The 18,727-nt window shown below is 42.7% G+C and overlaps 4 protein-coding genes across 4 annotated transcripts; 3 read left to right on the top strand and 1 right to left on the bottom strand.

Moving 5' to 3' along the window:
- Positions 1-221: 221 nt before the first annotated feature.
- Positions 222-1,341, top strand: LOC115664857 (non-classical arabinogalactan protein 30-like). Its single transcript, XM_030586738.2, has one exon. The coding sequence runs from the start codon at positions 588-590 to the stop codon at positions 1,137-1,139; it is 552 nt and encodes a 183-aa protein (XP_030442598.1). The 5' UTR covers positions 222-587; the 3' UTR covers positions 1,140-1,341.
- A 3,300-nt stretch (positions 1,342-4,641) lies between these two features.
- LOC115664854 (non-classical arabinogalactan protein 30-like) lies at positions 4,642-5,629 on the bottom strand. The gene has a single exon (XM_030586734.2). The coding sequence runs from the start codon at positions 5,427-5,429 to the stop codon at positions 4,884-4,886; it is 546 nt and encodes a 181-aa protein (XP_030442594.1). The 5' UTR covers positions 5,430-5,629; the 3' UTR covers positions 4,642-4,883.
- A 1,801-nt stretch (positions 5,630-7,430) lies between these two features.
- On the top strand, positions 7,431-8,185 carry LOC115664855 (non-classical arabinogalactan protein 30-like). Its single transcript, XM_030586735.2, has one exon. It carries the CDS (start codon positions 7,526-7,528, stop codon positions 8,069-8,071), a length of 546 nt encoding a protein of 181 aa, XP_030442595.1. The 5' UTR covers positions 7,431-7,525; the 3' UTR covers positions 8,072-8,185.
- Positions 8,186-15,690: 7,505 nt separating this feature from the next.
- On the top strand, positions 15,691-18,482 carry LOC115673182 (LOB domain-containing protein 21). Its single transcript, XM_030595263.2, has 2 exons — positions 15,691-18,107; positions 18,245-18,482. The coding sequence occupies exon 1, from the start codon at positions 15,723-15,725 to the stop codon at positions 16,260-16,262; it is 540 nt and encodes a 179-aa protein (XP_030451123.1). The 5' UTR covers positions 15,691-15,722; the 3' UTR covers positions 16,263-18,107; positions 18,245-18,482.
- Positions 18,483-18,727: the final 245 nt, after the last annotated feature.

Below are 18,727 nucleotides of genomic sequence, written 5' to 3'. Positions count from 1 at the left end.
AAGGACTGGATTGGCACTATATCAAAAGGTTTAGGACTCAATTGGCACCAAAAATAGGTTTATGACTAAATTGACACTTTCTCAAAAGGTTTAGGACTTATTCAGCACTTTTCCCGCATAAAGAGCAAGACTTTAGCGTTCTTCAATGACACGATTCAATCCGATTACAAAATTCGAATATTGTATGTGAACCTAAGTTGCTGGTCCATGTTTAACATTTTATTAGTCGGGGACTAAGCTAAATGATTGAATGCCGAACCTACAAATGATAGACAAGTCGTTTCCGAGCAAACTCCTTTTATCAAATTTACCGAAAAACATGGTTCCATTTATCTACGACCGAAACCCTGACATGCAAGCCATATCCATAACAGCAACACTTTCATCGATGATGATGGGCTTCATGTAATGGCTTAAAAAATGCAAAGTGCTTCCCATGTAATACGACATTGTGGTTGCCACGATCCCTCAATCAACCGACTAGCAAAAACTATATTAATCTGTCCAATTTCCTTGACACTTGACTCATCTCGACAACTCCTCTTCTTGTCTAACACAAACAAGAAACTCCTTTCTAACAGAGAAGGATGGCTTACTTCAAGCTCACCATCATGCTGTCCTCCCTCATCCTCCTCCTACTAGTGTCGATCTCCTCCGCTTCGGCGACCTACAAGCACGTCCCCGGCAAGACTGTCCCCAAGGCCATGGAGGTCGTCGTCGAGGGCATGGTCTACTGCCAGAGCTGCAAGTACTCCGGCACGTGGTCCCTGGCGGAGGCGAATCCCCTCGGTTCGGCCAAGGTCAGTGTCGTCTGCAAGAACTACAAGAACCGCGTCACCTACTACAAGTCCTTCCAGACCTCGGAGAGCGGCTACTTCTACGCCGAGCTCAAGGGCTTCGAGATGAGCCACTCCATCCTGGACCACCCGCTCCATGCTTGCCACGTCAAGCTCGTCTCGTCGCCTCTCGCGGGGTGCAACCTCCTGTCCAATATCAACTATGGGATGTACGGGGCCTCGCTCCGCTACGAGGACAAGAGGCTGTATGGGAAGGAGTACGAGGCGGTCGTTTACTCCGCGGGGCCGTTGGCTTTCCGCCCCTCCTATTGCCCTCCGGAAGAGACACGCTTAATCAGTTAATCAGTCGGTTTTTCTCAGAGAGTTCGATCATCAGTTCGTCTCTCATTATTCTCTACGACTTTTCAGCATCACTTTCTTTCAATCAGCCTTTTACTTATGGTGAAGATGCGAGTGTGTCCTCAGATGTGTCCCAAGGCGTTCTGTTTTCGCTGCTGTATTAGTAATAGCCTTTCCAGTTAAACAGATCAAATGACTTTTTCTTCTGATGATACTTGTGGATTGGCACTCTTATCAAAAGTAAATCACAAGAATTTCGTCCATCTTCTCGTATACCGCGGGGAAGAGGAACCATTTTCCAGGATGATGGTTGTCATAATTGGCTTTTGACTTGGTAACACCACGAGATAATTAACTCTCTTAATAAACCTAGGACAAGGATCATTATATTGAAATAATGACCAATAATCTCTTCTCGAGGGGGAAAAGTGTTTTGAAAAGTCGTAAACATATTGTATTGATGCTAATTTAATCCTAAACCTATGCAGTCATTTCAGTTAATTTTGGTCAGATATTGCTAACTTGGACGTCGGCTAGCCTAAATGGCACAACTGGTGTTGACGTAGATATTTTTTAATAATAATTTTCTTTTTTCCTTTCTTTTTTTTCTCTCTCTTTTTTTCCTCCTCTCTCTTCGGTGGCCGGCACGACCATGGTCGGCAAGGGTCAGCCTCACTAGGGTGAGTGCTTGCAAGGCCGCCCTCGATAGATCTTGCGAGCCCAAGCAAGGCGAGGCCAACCCTCGCCCAAGTGACGCCCAATGAGGCCAATCCTCACCCAAGCGACGCCTGGGCTTGCCAAATCTGGTGAGAGCAACCTCACCAGCGATGGTCGTGCTGACCACCGCAAAAAAAATGAGGAAACAAGAGAGAAAAATAAAGAAAAAAAGGAGAATATTATTAAAATTTTCCATGTCATCATTGACAGTGTCACGTAGATCGGTCAGCGTTCATATCAGTAATATTCGGCCAAAATTAACTGGAATGACTAAATTGACTCTTGGTCATTTATGACTAAATTTGTATAATTAAAAAGGCTTATGTCTAAATTGGCACAAATACAATAAGTTTATAACTTTTCTCACACTTTCCCCCTTCTTGAGGTGTTAGTAAGGACATGAAAAGTATTTTGAAGTTTTTGTGCAATAAATAAGAGTTGATTTGCTCAAATCTACAAGTGGGTGGTGTGTTATTCTTAGGCTATGTACGTAATTGAAGTGAAGGGGATGTTAACAGGATAATCGATGGCTTGTGAAAATTCAGGTGACAGATGAAACACTCGCCTTGTATGAATGTAGAAAAATTAGGTTAGTTGTCTTATTCTTTCGTTGGTCGTGCTCTTCATAGGGATCTGTTGAAGCACACACCAGAAGCACGAAGATCTGAAGAATCCTGAGTAAAAAGTTTTGCCTTTTTCTGAGCACTGCATTGCTCTCTTTCTAGCCTTCTCACTTAGCTGTGGCTGCTGATCTTGTGAGGTCCACGCTGGTGTTGATTCTTTCCTTTTACTTGTGTCTGGTTATGTTGTCTCAACTGGGGTTGGACCCAAAGAATGGAGGAACAACCAGTCACCGCATCAAAGCTATAAACCTTGGAAAGCAAAATTAAAGCGGAATCCAATGGACTTTGTAGCGCGGTGTCAATTAGTAACTTTTGTAATTTCGTTGATTTAGAATCACATCGTGGGATCATCACCACCAAAAATGATCTCCGGCCCTAGGACTTGAGGTGGTCAAAACGAAAAATGCTTGAAAATTTGCACCGTAACTAGTAAGCACGTATTTCTTAACCTGAAAGCAACAGGCATTGTTGCATTACACGAGCCTTCCTCTTTTCACTAATCTCTCAGACATTTCTGAGTTTTTAAGCTTGTAAAGAAACACTGAACGAGATTGGAAAAACAAGCAGTTCCCATTTCATCCTGTGAATGACTCAATGCCATCTTGATTCAGGCAATCACGGATGATCTTGGTTAACCCAATAGATAGATCAAGCTGTGAGATACTAAACGCTACAGTTACAGTGCATCAATTATATGCAGTACACTCAATATGTGTGGAGTTTGTTTTAGCTGTCCTGAGCGGATGTCATGCATTTGAGAAAGCAAATTCTGCTTTCCAAAGTAGTTTCGAAAGAACACATTGTAGGGTTCATCAACGAAAACAACGCAGCGGAATATAGAACCCTAGACAGGATCCATGTGTATATTGAAATCGAGACGAAAGTTCGATACGTACCTTTTGCAAATCGAAGATAAATCGGCAACCGATTGTGTCTGGATTAGCGCCCCAAGTGTTGTGCCTCTACCGGTATCCACACACACGAACGGAATTCTCCAACGATCCACGTGCTAGCGAAAGATCTTGAAGTTCCTTTTCTTGAACGCTTTTTGATTTTCGATACTCTATCGAAAAACCCTAGACAGAGAACGATTCTCTATCTATTTATACAGCCTCATTATCTAGCGGAATTAAAAGAAGTGGGCCGGGCTATTTGGGCCCGCCAAACTGTCCACCTTCAATCGTATGTTTAATCGTTATCTCATAACGCGTACGACCGCATAGATAATTTAAATAGGAGAATAAATTAAAATCTACTTCTTAAGTAGATCAAGGCGCACAGACAATATTAAGTCCGTTCGCTATTGTGTGCGACCATGTAGGTTCACTAAACATTAGCAGTGTACTCAAAACTCTTTTTGGCCCACAAGTCATAAGCGGTCTCTAGCAACACATTATGACTACCTAAGTATAGTGAAGATCGGTTTTCCGACACAACCTAATCCACAACTAATATTAGAGTATCAACCTTGATTGATTCTTAGGGCAGACCACTAACACACATGACATTCTGGGTTGGCAATTTTTGATACTTGACATGATTAATTGGCAAATCTGGTAGTGCTAACAAAACTATAGTTCAATGATATAATTGTATAGGATTACAAACTCCGAATATCACACGTGAATATGAATTACCTGCCCACGTTTAACCTCAAATTAGTCAGGACTAGGCTAAATGATCAAATGTTGAACCTACATATACGAGTCATATGCCAGAAAATTCTGATATTCAGCCAAAAACATAATTTATGTATCTAAAACCGAAACCCTGACATGCAAACCATACCCATAACAGCAAAACATTATTGACAGTGGGCTTCATGCAAACCATGCCATTGGAGACGGGTTCTCTCTGCGGACCCGTATCGCTGACGTGCCCCGATGCTTCCAATTTCCTCTTCTGGGACTCTGTACACCTGACCGGAACCGCTTACTCCTACCATTTCAAGTTTTTGCAGCAGACCATGCTTATTTAGAAATTTAATTAGAATGAGCCCTAATTCCTTTTTACTTCATTAGTTTGTATGTATCTAAATTCTCTTGTTTCGCTGATATATCTAAACAGTGCCGTCATGTTTACTGTATTACCCCGTTTCTTAGTACTTCGAACTCTCTATTTGGCAAGAAAGCGAAGAAAATTGGAGAAATCAAAGGGAGCACATATGTAAGGATAGATAAATTTTCTTCCATATGTTTATAAAGAAACATGTGTATGATTCGTTCAGTAATACAGCAGCCAAAACAGAACAAAACAGAGCGCCTTGGGACACATCTCAATACACACTCGCATTTTGACCATAAGTAAAAGGCTAATCGAAAGAAAGTGATGATGAAAAGTCGTAGAGAAATAATGAGAGACGAACTAATGATGGAACTCTTGTGAGAAAAACCAACTCATTAATCGATTAAGCGTGTGTCCCTTCCGGAGGGCAATATGAGGGGCGGAAAGCCAACGGCCCTGCGGCGTAAACGACAGCGTTGTACTCCTTCCTGTACAGCGTCTTGTTCTCGTAGTGGAGCGGGGCCCCGTACATCCCATAGTTGATGTTGGACAAGAGGTTGCATCCCTCCTGGGGCGACGAGACGAGCTTGATGCGGCAAGCATGGAGCGGGTGGTCCAGGATGGGGTGGCTCATCTCATAGCCAGTGAGCTCGGCATAGAAGTAGCCGCTCTCCTCTGTCTGGAAGGTCTTGTAGTAGGTGACGCGGTTCTTGTAGTTCTTGCAGACGACGCTGACCTTTGCCGAGCCGAGGGGCTTCGCCTCCGACAGGGACCAGGTGCCGGAGTACTTGCAGCTCTGGCAGTAGACCATGCCCTCGACGATGACTTCCACGGGCTTGGGGACGGTCTTGCTGGGGACGTGCTTGTCGGTCGCCGATGTGGAGGAGATCGACGCTAGTTGGAGGAGAATGAGGGAGGATAACATGATGGTGAGCTTGGTGTAAGCCATCCTTCTTTGTTAGAGAGGAGTTTCTTGTTTGTGTTAGATAAGAAGAGAAGTTGCCGAGATGAGTGAAGTGTCAAGGAAATTGGAGAGAGTTATATAGTTTTTGCTAGTCTGTTGATTTAGGGGTCGTGGCAACCACAATGTCGCATTACCATGGGAAGCACTCCGCATTTTCTAAGCCATTACATGAAGCCCACTATTGATGATAGCCGTTGCTGTTATGGGTGTGGTTTGCATGTCAAGTTTGGGTCTCAAATACATGGAACCATATTTTTGGTACATATGATAAAAGGAGTTTGGTCGCGAATGACTCGTATATCATATGTAGGTTCGACATTTGATCATTTACCCTAGTACCCGATTATGATCGAATGTTAAACATGAGCTAGCAACTTATCTTCACGTGTGATATTCGAATTTTGTAATAGTATTAAATCGTGTCATTGAATAATACTAAAATTTTGCTCTTTATGCTATAAAACTTAGGGATATATGTTAAATGTGTTTGAGTTTGGGTCACTCTCAGATTTGCCAAATAATCTCATTCAATATCAGAAATTACCAGCCCAGAATGTCGTGCTCTTTCGAAAACTACTTTGGAGAGGAGCGTGTTTGCTTTTTCTAGTTCAAATCCTTTCATAACATTCGTTGACATTCGTTCAATGAAAAGGATAAGGCTAGTGTTGTGTTGACAAACACAATTCTAATGCAACAATGCCCGTTGCTTTCAGATTAAAAGTATCATGCTAGTTCCACGTGGGGGGCCATGAAAGGGGATAATTACCGAAAAACTTCTAAATCAATTGTACGGATGCTGATCTCCTTCGCATCGGTGCCGACAAGATCGTCCCCAACAAGATCGTCCGCACGGCCGTGGAAGGGATTTTTCGAAATGCAAATAAGATTTGGTGAAGTGTAATTTGAAAATGCATTGCGAAGCAACTTAGGTTTAAATGATGTTTAGAAAAATCACACTTATAAATGACTTTTGTTATTTAAAAAAAAAAATGAACTCAAACCCTTCACCCTATGATGACAAAGGGCTCAAGCTGCCAACGAGCCATATCTAGCACCAACGGCCATCGCTTGGGGTCATGCAACCTCATAAAGGGGTTGCCTAGCGTCTCTAGCAGGTCGTATGAGGTGGAAAATGGTGAGGCCATTTTCGAAATTTCAAAAATATGGCGAGGACAACAATGGAAGAAAAGAAATATATTAGAATGCTAAAGCGTAAAGATGCGGCGAGGCTGTCTTGAGTTAAGGGACCTAAAGGACTTTAGAAATGTAGTGCATTTCACCAAAACTTTCCAAAAAAATTTGCTAGACGCCTTAGCATTTGGCTAAGGGCCTTTGGCAAAGTGATTGCCAAACGCAACCTAAACCCTAGATTTGAAGTCCATCAATTATGTTGCTATAAGTTCCATTTGTGTAAAATTTCTTTCGGCTGACCTGAATCACTGTCATGAATCGATTTGAATTAGAAAAAGCAAAAATTCTGCTTTCCAAAGCAGTTTTGAAAGAGCACATGACATTCTAGGTTGGCAATTTCTGATATTGAACGAGATTATTTGGCAAATCAGAGAGGAACACAAACTCAAACACATTTAACATATATAGAAAAGTTTTATAGCATAAAGAGCAAAACTTTAGTATTCTTCAATGACATAATTTAATACGATTACAAAATTCGAATATCACACTTGAAGATAAGTTGACAGTTCATGTTTAACATTTGATCATAATCGGGTACTAGGGTAAATGATCAAATGTCGAACCTACATATGATATACGAGTCATTTGCGACCAAACTCCTTTTATCATATGTACCAAATATATGGTTCCATGTATTTGAGACCGAAACTTGACATGCAAACCACACCCATAACAGCAACACTATTTTCGATGGTGGGCTTCATGTAATGGCTTAGAAAATGCGGAGTGCATCCCATGTAATACGACATTGTGGTTGCCACGACCCCTAAATCAGCCGACTAGCAAAAACTATATAAATCTCTCCAATTTCCTTGACACTTCACTCATCTCGGCAACTTCTCTTCTTAATATAACACAAACAAGAAACTCCTCTCTAACAAAGAAGGATGGCTTACACCAAGCTCACCATCATGTTGTCCTCCCTCATCCTCCTCCTACTAGCGTCGATCTCCTCCGCTTCGGCGACCGACAAGCACGTCCCCAGCAAGACCGTCCCCAAGCCCGTGGAAGTCATCGTCGAGGGCATGGTCTACTGCCAGAGCTGCAAGTACTCCGGCACCTGGTCCCTGTCGGAGGCGAAGCCCCTCGGCTCGGCAAAGGTCAGCGTCGTCTGCAAGAACTACAAGAACCGCGTCACCTACTACAAGACCTTCCAGACAGAGGAGAGCGGCTACTTCTATGCCGAGCTCACTGGCTATGAGATGAGCCACCCCATCCTGGACCACCCGCTCCATGCTTGCCGCATCAAGCTCGTCTCGTCGCCCCAGGAGGAATGCAACCTCTTGTCCAACATCAACTATGGGATGTACGGGGCCCCGCTCCACTACGAGAACAAGACGCTGTACAGGAAGGAGTACAACGCTGTCGTTTACGCCGCAGGGCCGTTGGCTTTCCGCCCCTCATATTGCCCTCCGGAAGGGACACACGCTTAATCGATTAATGAGTTGGTTTTTCTCACAAGAGTTCCATCATTAGTTCGTCTCTCATTATTTCTCTACGACTTTTCATCATCACTTTCTTTCGATTGGCCTTTTACTTATGGTCAAAATGCGAGTGTGTATTGAGATGTGTCCCAAGGCGCTCTGTTTTTTTTTCTGTTTTGGCTGCTGTATTACTGAACGAATCATACACACGTTTCTTTATAAACATATGGAAGAAAATTTATCTATCCTTACATATGTGCTCCCTTTGATTTCTTCATTTTTCTTCGATTTCTTGCCAAATACAGAGTTCGAAGTACTAAGAAACGTGTAATGCAGTAAACATGACGGCACTCTTTTTTTTGCAGATGGCACTGTTTAGATTTATCAGCGAAACAAGAGAATATCTGGCTCATTCAAATTAAATTTCTAAATTAGCATGGTTGGTTGCGAATGCTTGAAAAGGTAGGAGTAAGCGGCTCCGGTCAGGTGTACAGAGTCCCGGAAGAGGAAATTGGAAGCGTCAGGGCATGTCGGCAATACGGGTCCATCCGCAGAGAGAACCCGTCTCCAATGGCCCCGCGCCGCGGCATCCTCGTAGCATAGCATCAAATCCTACACCATATACACGTAAATGTCGATTAGCGGTGAAGCCACCTGCGTTTCGGCAAAATTTCTGCAATTACAAGTTTTGATTAATGGTAGTAGATTCAGACCAAAGACCTTAAAAGTGCCCAACTGACCATATTTGTGTAGGTTTTGGATCGTGTCTGTGACGGGGGTGTCGTCGAGGGTGGATTGCAAATTGGAGACCAGGGACGTGAGGTTGGTCTTGTAGGCCTGAGAGTCGCGGTTTTGCCGGTCCTCGCAGAGCCGCCCGCTGCAGCAACCGCCGGCTCGGCAATATGCTTCCCCTCCGTCTGTGCACCGGCGGCAGTCCTCCCGCCGCCATCTTACGCCCCTTGGCCTCATAAATCCTCTGTGATTACACAACGACTCGTGACATGAGTGGAGGGATATGTTCTTATTTATAGAATCGATTTATAAAGTGAAGAGAATGGAGACTATTGGACACTTGAAGGATTGCTTGCTTAAAGTTGTCACTAATAAATTATCGATATATAATTGGTCTTCATATCTTTGGTTAGTGCTACTAGCATTACAAGTATAGATTAATGACCGGAAAATTATACAAAAAGTCCTGCATCTATTATACTTTTGCCAATTCAATCTTAAACCTTTTAATTATACCAATTGAGTATTAAATCTTTTTAAGTTTTGCCAATTGAGTCCGTCCGGCTAATTTTAGCAGGAAATCACTGATGTGAACGCCAATCATCTTACGTGCCACGATCGGTGCTGACATTGACAATTTTTAATAATATTTATTATTTTTTTCCTTTTTTTCTTTTCTTCTCTTTTGTTTCCTATTCTCTTCTTTTCTTTTTTCTTTTTCCCTATGTCGGCCATCCATGAGCCGTGGCGGAGGGAAAAAGGGAAAAACAAAAAAAGTAAAGAAGGAAAAGAGAAGAAAAGAAAAAAAAAGAAAAAAGAAAAAATATATATTTGAAAAAATATTAAAATATTATTAAATTTTATCTATGTCAGAGCAAGTCATACCATGCAGGGCAGCCAGCGTCCATGTCAACAATTTCCGATCAAAATTGGAAAATTGAACGGATTGACTCAAAATTGGTAAAATGTGAAAATATTTGTGTTTCAATTGGCACAACTAAGATAGCGAATGATAACCATTCTGTTCCAGAATGAGTTCCTGAAACAGAAATAGATTTTTCTATTTATGGTTCCAGGATGAGTTCATAAGAAAAGAAACCCGTTTGATAACGACAAAAAATTTCTATTTCTGGAACAGAAACCCGTTTGATAACAGCATAAAATTTCTATTTCCTGAAACAAAAACCCGTTTGATAAACAACACAAAATTCTATTTCCAGGAACAAAAATCCATTTTTTTAGAAATGGAATAAAAATAATTAGAAAATCCAAAAAATTCCTAAAAATCTCAAAAAAATTCAAAAAATCCAAAAAAATTGAAAAATTCTAGAATAATTCATCATAATTTCCAAAAAATAAAAAAATTCAGATTTCGGGAAAATAGGAAATTTGTTGAATTTTTTAAAAAAAAATAAAAAAATCAAAAATTTCAAAACTTCATAGAATGACTTAGGTTGCGTTTGGTACAGCATTGGGAAGGGGCTTTCAGCCCCGAAAGCCCCTTCCCAAAAATGCTGAACCAAACGGTTAGCATTGAGCATTGAAAATGCTCAAAACTAGCATTTTCAATGCTGAAAGCCCAATGCTATCAGGACTAGCTTTGGACTTTCAGCCTTGAACCAAATGCCAAAATCATTTTTATACTTCCCAAACTACCCTCACTCAAATTTCAATATTCCAGCTTTGCCCTCTCGTTCTTGTTCATCTTCTTCACCAAAGGGACTCCGGCGAGGCAAAGGGCCGGCGACGGCGAAGGTCCGGCGAGGTCGCCCGACCCAGCGACGGCCGCCGGGTCGCGATCGCCCAGCGCGGCCGCTCGGGGTCGGGCGACGCCCAGTGCGGCCGCCGGGTCCCGCGACCTCGAGCGACCGTCGGCTGGGGTCGCGACCCAGCGGCCGTCGGCTGGGTCGCGACCCAGGCGGCCGTCGGCTGGGGTCTCGCGACCCAGGCGGCCGTCGGCCTGGGTCTCGCGACCCAGGGCGGCCGTCGGCCTGGGTCTCGCGACCCGGGCGGCCGTCGGCACTGGGGTCTCGCGACCCAGGCGGCCGTCGGCCTGGGTCGCGACCCAGCGGCCGTCGGCTGGGGTCGCGCGACCCAGGCGGCCGTCGGCTGGGGTCGCGCGACCCGGGCGGCCGTCGGCCCGGGTCGCGCGACCCAGGGCGGCCGTCGGCCCGAGGTCGCGCGACCTCGGGCCTCGTCGCCCGAGGTCGGCGTCCCTCGCCGGGGTCGCTCGGCTGACGGGCGACGGCCGCCCGGCGCCAGATCCGGCTCGCCGGCGGCGGTGTAGCCCTTCCGCCGGCGGCCGTAGCCCTTCGCCGGAGCCGTAGCCCTTCGCCGGAGCCGGCGAAGGGTATTTTTGCCTTTTTTAAAAAAAAACCCTCTCAAAGCCCATTTGTAAAAAAAATTAACCAAACACTACTTGGGTCAAAATAGCTTTGCAAATGAGTTTTTACCAAACGCCATTTGCATTTTTCCTAAAGGGCTTCCACCCAAAGGCATTTGCATTCCCAAAGTAGCATTCCAAATGCTGTACCAAACGCACCCTTAGAATACCTGTGGCCACCCACTTTTTAGTGAAATTTAAATTTTTTTAGGTGCCCAAAAAAAATCAAAAAATCAAAAATTTCAAAACTTCACAGAATAGTTTAGAATACATGTGGCCACCCACTTGGAGTGAAATTTAAATTTTTTAAGGTGCCCAAAAAAATTCAAAAACTCAAAAATTTCAAAACTTCACAGAATTGCTTAGAATACTTGTGGCCACCCACTTTGAGTGAAATTTTAATTTTTTGAGGTGAAAAAAAAAGCAAAAAATCAAAAATTTCAAAACTTCACAAAATGACTTATAATATCTGTGGCCACCCACTTTGAGTGAAATTTAAAATTTTTTAGATGCCGAAAAATAATAAAAACATAAAAAAATAAAAAATTTTAAAACTTCACAGAATGACTTAGAATGCCTCTAGCCACCCACTTTGAGTGAAATTTAATTTTTTTAGGTGCCCAAATGGTATTTTTTATTTTTTTATTTTTAAATTTTTTTTCGGCACCTAAAGAAAATTAAATTTCACTCAAAGTGGATGGCCATATGTATTCTAAGCCATTTTGTGAAGTTTTGAAATTTTTGATTTTTTGATTTTTTTTCTTTTTTTCGGCACCTAAAAAAAATAAAATTTCATTCAAAGTTGATGGCCACAGGTATTCTAAGCCATTATGTGAATTTTTGAATTTTTTGCTTTTTTGATTATTTTTTTTTGGCACCTAAAAAAAATTAAATTTCGCTCAAAGTGGGTGGTCACGGGTATTCTAAGCAATTATGTGAAGTTTTGAAATTTTTTATTTTTTTACTTTTTTCGGCAGCTAAAAAATTTTAAATTTCGCTTAAAGTGGATGGCCACAAGTATTCTAAGCCATTCTGTGAAATTTTAAATATTTTGCTTTTTTGTTTTTATTTTTATTTTTTTAGGCACATAAAAAGAATAAAAATTCGCTCAAAATGGGTGGCCACAGGTATTTTAAGCCATTCTATGAAGTTTTGAAATTTTTGCTTTTTTGCTTATTTTTATTTTTTTTGGCATCTAAAAAAAATTAGATTTCGCTCAAAGTGGGTGGCCACAGGAATTCTAAGCCATTCTGTGAAGTTTTGAAATTTTTTATTTTTTGCTTTTTTTTATTTTTTTCGACACCTAAAAAAATTAAATTTCGCTCAAATTGGGTGGCCACAGGTATTCTAAGACATTCTGTGAAGTTTTTAAATTATATATTTTTTGATTATTTTATATTTTTTTTTGGCATCTAAAAAAAATTAAATTTCGCTCAAAGTGGGTGGCCATAGGTATTCTAAGCCATTTTGTGAAATTTTGAAATTTTTGATTTTTTTTTATTTTTTTCGGCACCTAAAAAATTTTAAATTTCGCTCAAAGTGGGTAGCCACAGATTCTAAACCATTCTGTGAAGTTTTGAAATTTTTGATTTTTTGATTTTTTTTCCCACCTCAAAGATCGTGACTTCCAGATGAACATGTGTTTTGAAGAAAGAGTTCTCTTAGAAATGATTCTCATTTTTGGTCTAGAAATAGAAAACCTACTTTTTTCGGTTCTGATTTCTAGTTCAGAATCGGTTATGGAACAAAAAGTTGTTCCGGAAATAGAAAAATGGAATTGCGTTACCAAACGGGTTTCTGGTCCAAAGCTATTTCTGGGAACAGAAAATCAGTTCTGGACAGAATCAGAATGGTTATCATACGCTACCTAAACGGTTTAGAACTGAATTAATAAAAAATGCAATAGGTTTGAAATTTTTTGGACGATTTTCTCAATTCATGATATGATGTTTCCTGAGCTTAGTTTTGGAATGCGAATAATAAAAGTTCACAAACCATATTACTTCCTTTCACGCGTTCGAAAATGGCGTGTCAACGCGATGTCAAACCTTCAAATCGCAATATGACACTTGACTACATGTACGTACGATCGAAGCCTCTACAAAAGAGCGTCATGGCAATTGGAGACGGAACCCCTCATCGTCCCCGCATTCACTATGAACAACGCGTGCCGACGCTATCTCCCTCGCCGCCTTCCTCTCGATTCCCTTCACCGCCAGTCCAAAGTCCCGTCCAACCACATCCCCATCGTCGATGCGCTCGACCCCTGCCAGCACGAACGTCGCGCCGGTCATCAAGTCCTCGGCCCCCATGGTTGGGGCAAAGGTAGGAGACGACGCGACGCGACGGGGTTCGGTCACTTAATTCTTATTATTATTATTACGTTCCGTCCGAATTATATTTTCCCCCTTTTCGAGAGAGAGAGAGAAGGGGAAAAATGGAAAAGTCAAATCACTCTGTCTCTGTCTCTGTCTCTGTGTCTCCGTCTCTATCTCTTCAATCTCTCTTTTTTTTTTAAAGAAGTGACCAATGAGAGGTCGAAACGTGTACCTAATATTTAGCTATCTTTTCGGCCTTCTCCCCTTCTCAAGTTGGACGAACAGTGCGGGAAACAACCATTGTCAAAGCTACAACAGCGCATCCCCACCACCACCACCACCCAACACGATGCTTCGAACCCCCCTCTCTCTTTGTGTGATTTCTAATCATGCGATATTGGGCCGGCCCATCATGTATCTCGCCCTCCCCCTCCTCCTCCTCCTCCTCCTCCTCACAACCACCACCCCCCCCCCCCCCAAACGACGCGACGCCTCACTCGCGCATCCCGCGGCGCGTGTGCACCACGGCCCAATCGGGTGCCTCCGATCCGCTCGTGGGCGGGCCCCGCCGGGCGCGTGGGGGAAGTGTCCCCTCAGCCGATCTTCGTTTTTGGGGGAAAACGACAGGCAAAAGATGCAAGTGGGCTATTGGGCCAAACCCCTTTCTTCTTCTTCTTCATCTTCTTTTTTTATTTTTTTTGTGGGGGTGGGAATGAGAGGGTTTTTATTTCATCATTTCAGCCGCATTTGCCCCCCCTTTCCACCTAATCGTTGAAGTGACGATTTTCTTTCTCCATCCCCTCTTTTTCTTTTCAAGTTACGCTTATCCAATGCTTCCCCTTTCTCGAAAATTCGAAGTAAATTTTCGGTCGTGTGCTCGTTCATACAATGCGGCCCAACTCGTTTTCCTTTTTCAATCGATTACTCTCAAGCCAGCTAGCAATCGAGTCGATTTCAATCGATTGATAGGGTACGAACGAGAGAGATGATGGTTAATTCATATTAACGATCTCGGAGCCATGTCGGTATTCTAGGGCGAAAAGATAAAAGGGGGTTGAGCTTTCTCAAGTACGAAGAAATGCGCTATTTGTGTATGGAGGATGTCCTTTGGTAGTGTTCCTATAATTTATCTTCGTTGACTTGCGTAATAATTTATTGTAATTCTGTACCCTGATAAGGATGGTTTGCTAATTTTCCCCATCGCATTAATTGGAGTGGGAGTAGCTTTTGAGCTTGATGAGCACAACAATTGACTATCCACAGGCCTCAAAAAGCTTTGTAGATATCTTATATCTCATAACTTACTATATATGGAGAGCCGAGAGCAATCCAACGTGTAGCAATTCCATTGAAATTCACTGAAATATTGCTTGCGTTTATCGAGAGAAAAAAAAAAAACACCATAAACCCATTTCACTGGATCGAATCAATTACATATTAAGAAACACTAGTATACGTACAAATTTTGCCCAGTGACCAGTTTATATAATGATCTTATACACGTATGTATATTCAAATTGCAGACAGAAAATGTTCATACCTGAAAGCATATATAAGCACAAAAGATGTCACCTCAGTTTTGGCTCCATTTTCAGTGGAACAGATTCTCCCTCCCAAAAATCCCTCTAAAAGATATATCCAACTTTAATGACAAAATACGCAATTTTGCTTTTCTTGCGAAAAAAAGGAAAATAAAAAAAATATCTTGACTTTGGTTGATGAACTATCATGTCTTGTCCAACTTATCAGTACACATATGATGTTACCATGCTCAATTATTTGGACCCATCCTGCTTCCTACCAATAAAAACGCTTAGTCCTTTTTTTAATCTCTCTTTCCACGAGAGGTCCTCTTCAAACTACAACAACAATAATCTTCGCAAGGTCACAGATAGAATATCAAAATTGCAAATAATGTTTTCAGCTGGTTTTGATTAGTCTTGTCAGCACTCGAAAGTCCAAAAATCGTTAAGTCGCTTCTCGAGCGGACAAATGAAACATGGCCCATGAAGGTCTCGAGCCTGCGACGTACGTGTCGCTCTAACCAACTACTTTAACAGGACATGACGATACGTAAAGTAAATAAAAAAAGAATGGTTGATGATGAAAATACTCGAGCAGTTTGTGTAATGTGTATGTGTATGTATCTCTGTCTCTGTCCAACTAATTTGAGAGGCTATTTAAGTGATGCGCTAGTGAAAGCATGAGGACATATTAAGACCAGTGGATGCGAATGAAGCAAGCAATGAAGGGTCATGAGCCTCGCTCGAGCTCTTCCTGTGCAGCCTGCAAGCTGTTGAAGAGGAAGTGCACGTCGAATTGCATCTTCGCGCCGTACTTCAGGTCGGACGAGCCGAAGAAGTTCGCCAAGGTGCACAAGGTGTTTGGGGCAAGCAATGTGAGCAAGATCCTGGTCGAGGTCCCTGAGGAGCAGCGGGAGGACACGGTGAATTCGCTCGCTTACGAGGCCGAGGCGAGGCTGCGGGACCCGGTCTATGGGTGCATCGGGGCCATAGCGCTGCTCCAGAGGAAGATGGTCGAGCTGCAACATGATCTAGCCATTGCTCGGGCCCGTCTCGCTCGGTATGCCGTGCCCGCAGTGAGTTCGAGTTCTCCAAGTGTCTTGATGGATGAGAACGTTGGTATGGTGTCTTTCGACGACATGCCTTGTTGCAGTGGAGTGAATGAGAGTTTCGGCCAGAGTTCGTCAGAATTGACCCAAATCCAACCCATGAATGATTTTGGCCAGTTCCCTTATGTATTTTGACTCATGCCGCAAGAGAGGTTGGTTGGTCTGTTCCATTTCTTCAAGCCCAGAAAAACCTCCCTCTCTCTCTCTCTCTGTCTGATTTTCTGTGTAATGGCCTGAACTCAGAACAATCATAGCTACTTACAATTTGTGTCCTCCTATGAAAGACAGTACTTGCACATGTGCAATTATGCAGATTTTTTTTTCTTGCTTGGTCATTTGGGAAGTGTATTCTTACAGGTGGCACTTCAGTAGATATAATAAGTTTTGTGGGATTGGAGGTGTTTCAGACATTAGTACGGAGTTAAAAAGGCAAAGCAATTGATGGAACTGGAAGAGGGGACTTCCTGTAAAAGTTCATCAATCAAGTTGAAGTTGTGCTTAAAGCTTTGTTAATGACCAGGTAAAAGTTAGAGAGAGAGAGAAACGCGAAGAAAGTTCGATGCTTCATGCGTATAAAACCGCGAATCCTCTAATACATGATCAAGCATAACGGCATAACAAAATTCATATAATCGATCGGATTTAGAGGGATAATGCTTGTTTGTTGGTGTTGATCTCGTTTTAGCCATGTCTTGCAACTCAAGATTTGACTCTTTGTACGGCCAAACCATCTTGGGCAATTGCAGTTAGTGCAAAACTAGGTGCAGTTTAATAGGATAATAGAGACAGACGAGTTCGTATATTGGATAGCTGAAGAAGGGACTCTTGTTTCTGGATTACATTCTTCACATGAATGATGTTTTTCCATTTCTGCTCCGGAATTGGGAATAAAAATCTGCCCTTTTGCAAGCAACATTTAGTACTTTGCACTATCAGTCTGGTGCAAAAACGTACGAGAGGCCTAAAATAAAGACCAGCCAAGGAGAGGAAGTAGCTAAGTAAGGATGAGGATGATGTGGATGATGCTCAAGGACAGGAAGCTATGGTGCAATGGCCATCATGTGACCAACCCCACAGCGTACCGATTTCTAACTTTGCTTTATTTGATGCAATGTGGATCCAAAGACCAAAAGTCTGAGAAGGGAAAGCTCTACTGTGGCCTAGGGTTGTCAAATCCACAACAATTTTTTCTGCAGCATAATTTTCCACCACAATTTCAATGGGACATTAGAAAGAAAGAAGCAACAAAACAAGATGCTCCATCATTTCCCCCCTGCACTTATGGTTGCCATGATAATACATTGCGAAAAGAAAAGGACGAGCGCACGAGCAGGATTAAGACGGTGGCGCACATTCGGGCTTTATCTTTAGTGGCCATATCTTCGTCATTAGTGTGGATTTAGGCGGATCTAGTTTATGACAGAAGCATAGGATGATGCCGGGTTATGTTACGGCGCATCAATCATGCGATCGATACGCAGAGATCTGTCATCAAAGAAGCCTCTTGCTTGCTTTTTCCGACAGACAACCTGCTACTACGAGTAGAAATGCATGGAGGAATCATCTGTGCAGGTCCAAAATGTTAACAAGACAATCAACAGCAAGTAGAGATGTTACACCAAAAGATCTGAATTGGGTGGATGGAATGTTCCAATAATTAACGGGTCTATCTGGATTTTGATCCCTCTAGCTCTAGAGAGGCTAATTGCAATTGGCCGCGACGCAAGTCACTGCAAATTACTATACAAAAGGCCCTGACCCAGATAGCCAAACGTGGGCTGAGCGAAGGCCCAAATGAAGAACACACGAGCCCAGGAAGCAATCGGCTAGGGTTTCCTATAAATACCAATCATGTCGCCACAGGCACTCTCATATCAATCTTATCGGGTACTTGCACAGTAGCCAACGAGAGAGGGAGAGATAGGGTTTTTGACGGCGTAGGAGCGAAGGAGCACATCGGCTTCAACCATGAGAGCCAAGGTAAGATGCGATGCGATTTAGAACTTCGATAAATTTCGATCTTCTGCCACTGGTTCACTGCGATTAGAAAGGTGGGATTTTGGTGATTGATTGTTTTTGTTTTGGCCATTTTTTCGCTTTGTTTGGTGGCGTGACAGTGGAAGAAGAAGCGCATGAGGAGGTTGAAGAGGAAGCGCCGAAAGATGAGGCAGAGATCCAAGTAGATCCTCGTCGGCGGCGATAGGGACCGTCGGAGTGCTCGGAGTGCTCTGGTTCCGTTGTGGGTTTTTGGGTTTCTTTCTTGAATTTAAAGTTGTGAACTCTTTTAAGAATTAGTGTCGGATGTTGAATCTAAATATTGGGTACCTTTCTCCGAATCAAATTCCTGCTTTTGAATCTCGCTGCCCCTTCTGCTTTGATTCTCCCTGTTGATGATGCGTGATGTGTTGTGACTGTTCGTGAGCGTGCCATTGCAAGTATCTGAATGCTGGAGACTTTGGTTTTGGTCAGTAGAAATGGCTGGTTCTATATATGGTGTCTGCACAGGGCAATCTGTTTGAGGATTGGTCAGAGGATTGTGCATTGCAGATTATTGTTCCTTCTGTTATGTAGGATTGTGGGTGGGTTGGAAATGCGCGACC

This window comes from Syzygium oleosum, unplaced genomic scaffold (assembly GCF_021117445.2).
Source record: "Syzygium oleosum isolate NSW1041296 unplaced genomic scaffold, Sole_v2.1 Sole_v2.02, whole genome shotgun sequence".
In the NCBI taxonomy this organism is placed as follows: Eukaryota; Viridiplantae; Streptophyta; class Magnoliopsida; order Myrtales; family Myrtaceae; genus Syzygium; species Syzygium oleosum.
This window is presented reverse-complemented; position numbering and strand designations above follow the sequence as displayed.

Coding starts and splice junctions, on each gene's coding strand:
- LOC115664855 (XM_030586735.2), top strand. CDS start 7,526: ATGGCTTACACCAAGCTCACCATCATGTTGTCCTCCCTCATCCTCCTC.
- LOC115664857 (XM_030586738.2), top strand. CDS start 588: ATGGCTTACTTCAAGCTCACCATCATGCTGTCCTCCCTCATCCTCCTC.
- LOC115664854 (XM_030586734.2), bottom strand. CDS start 5,429: ATGGCTTACACCAAGCTCACCATCATGTTATCCTCCCTCATTCTCCTC.
- LOC115673182 (XM_030595263.2), top strand. CDS start 15,723: ATGCGAATGAAGCAAGCAATGAAGGGTCATGAGCCTCGCTCGAGCTCT.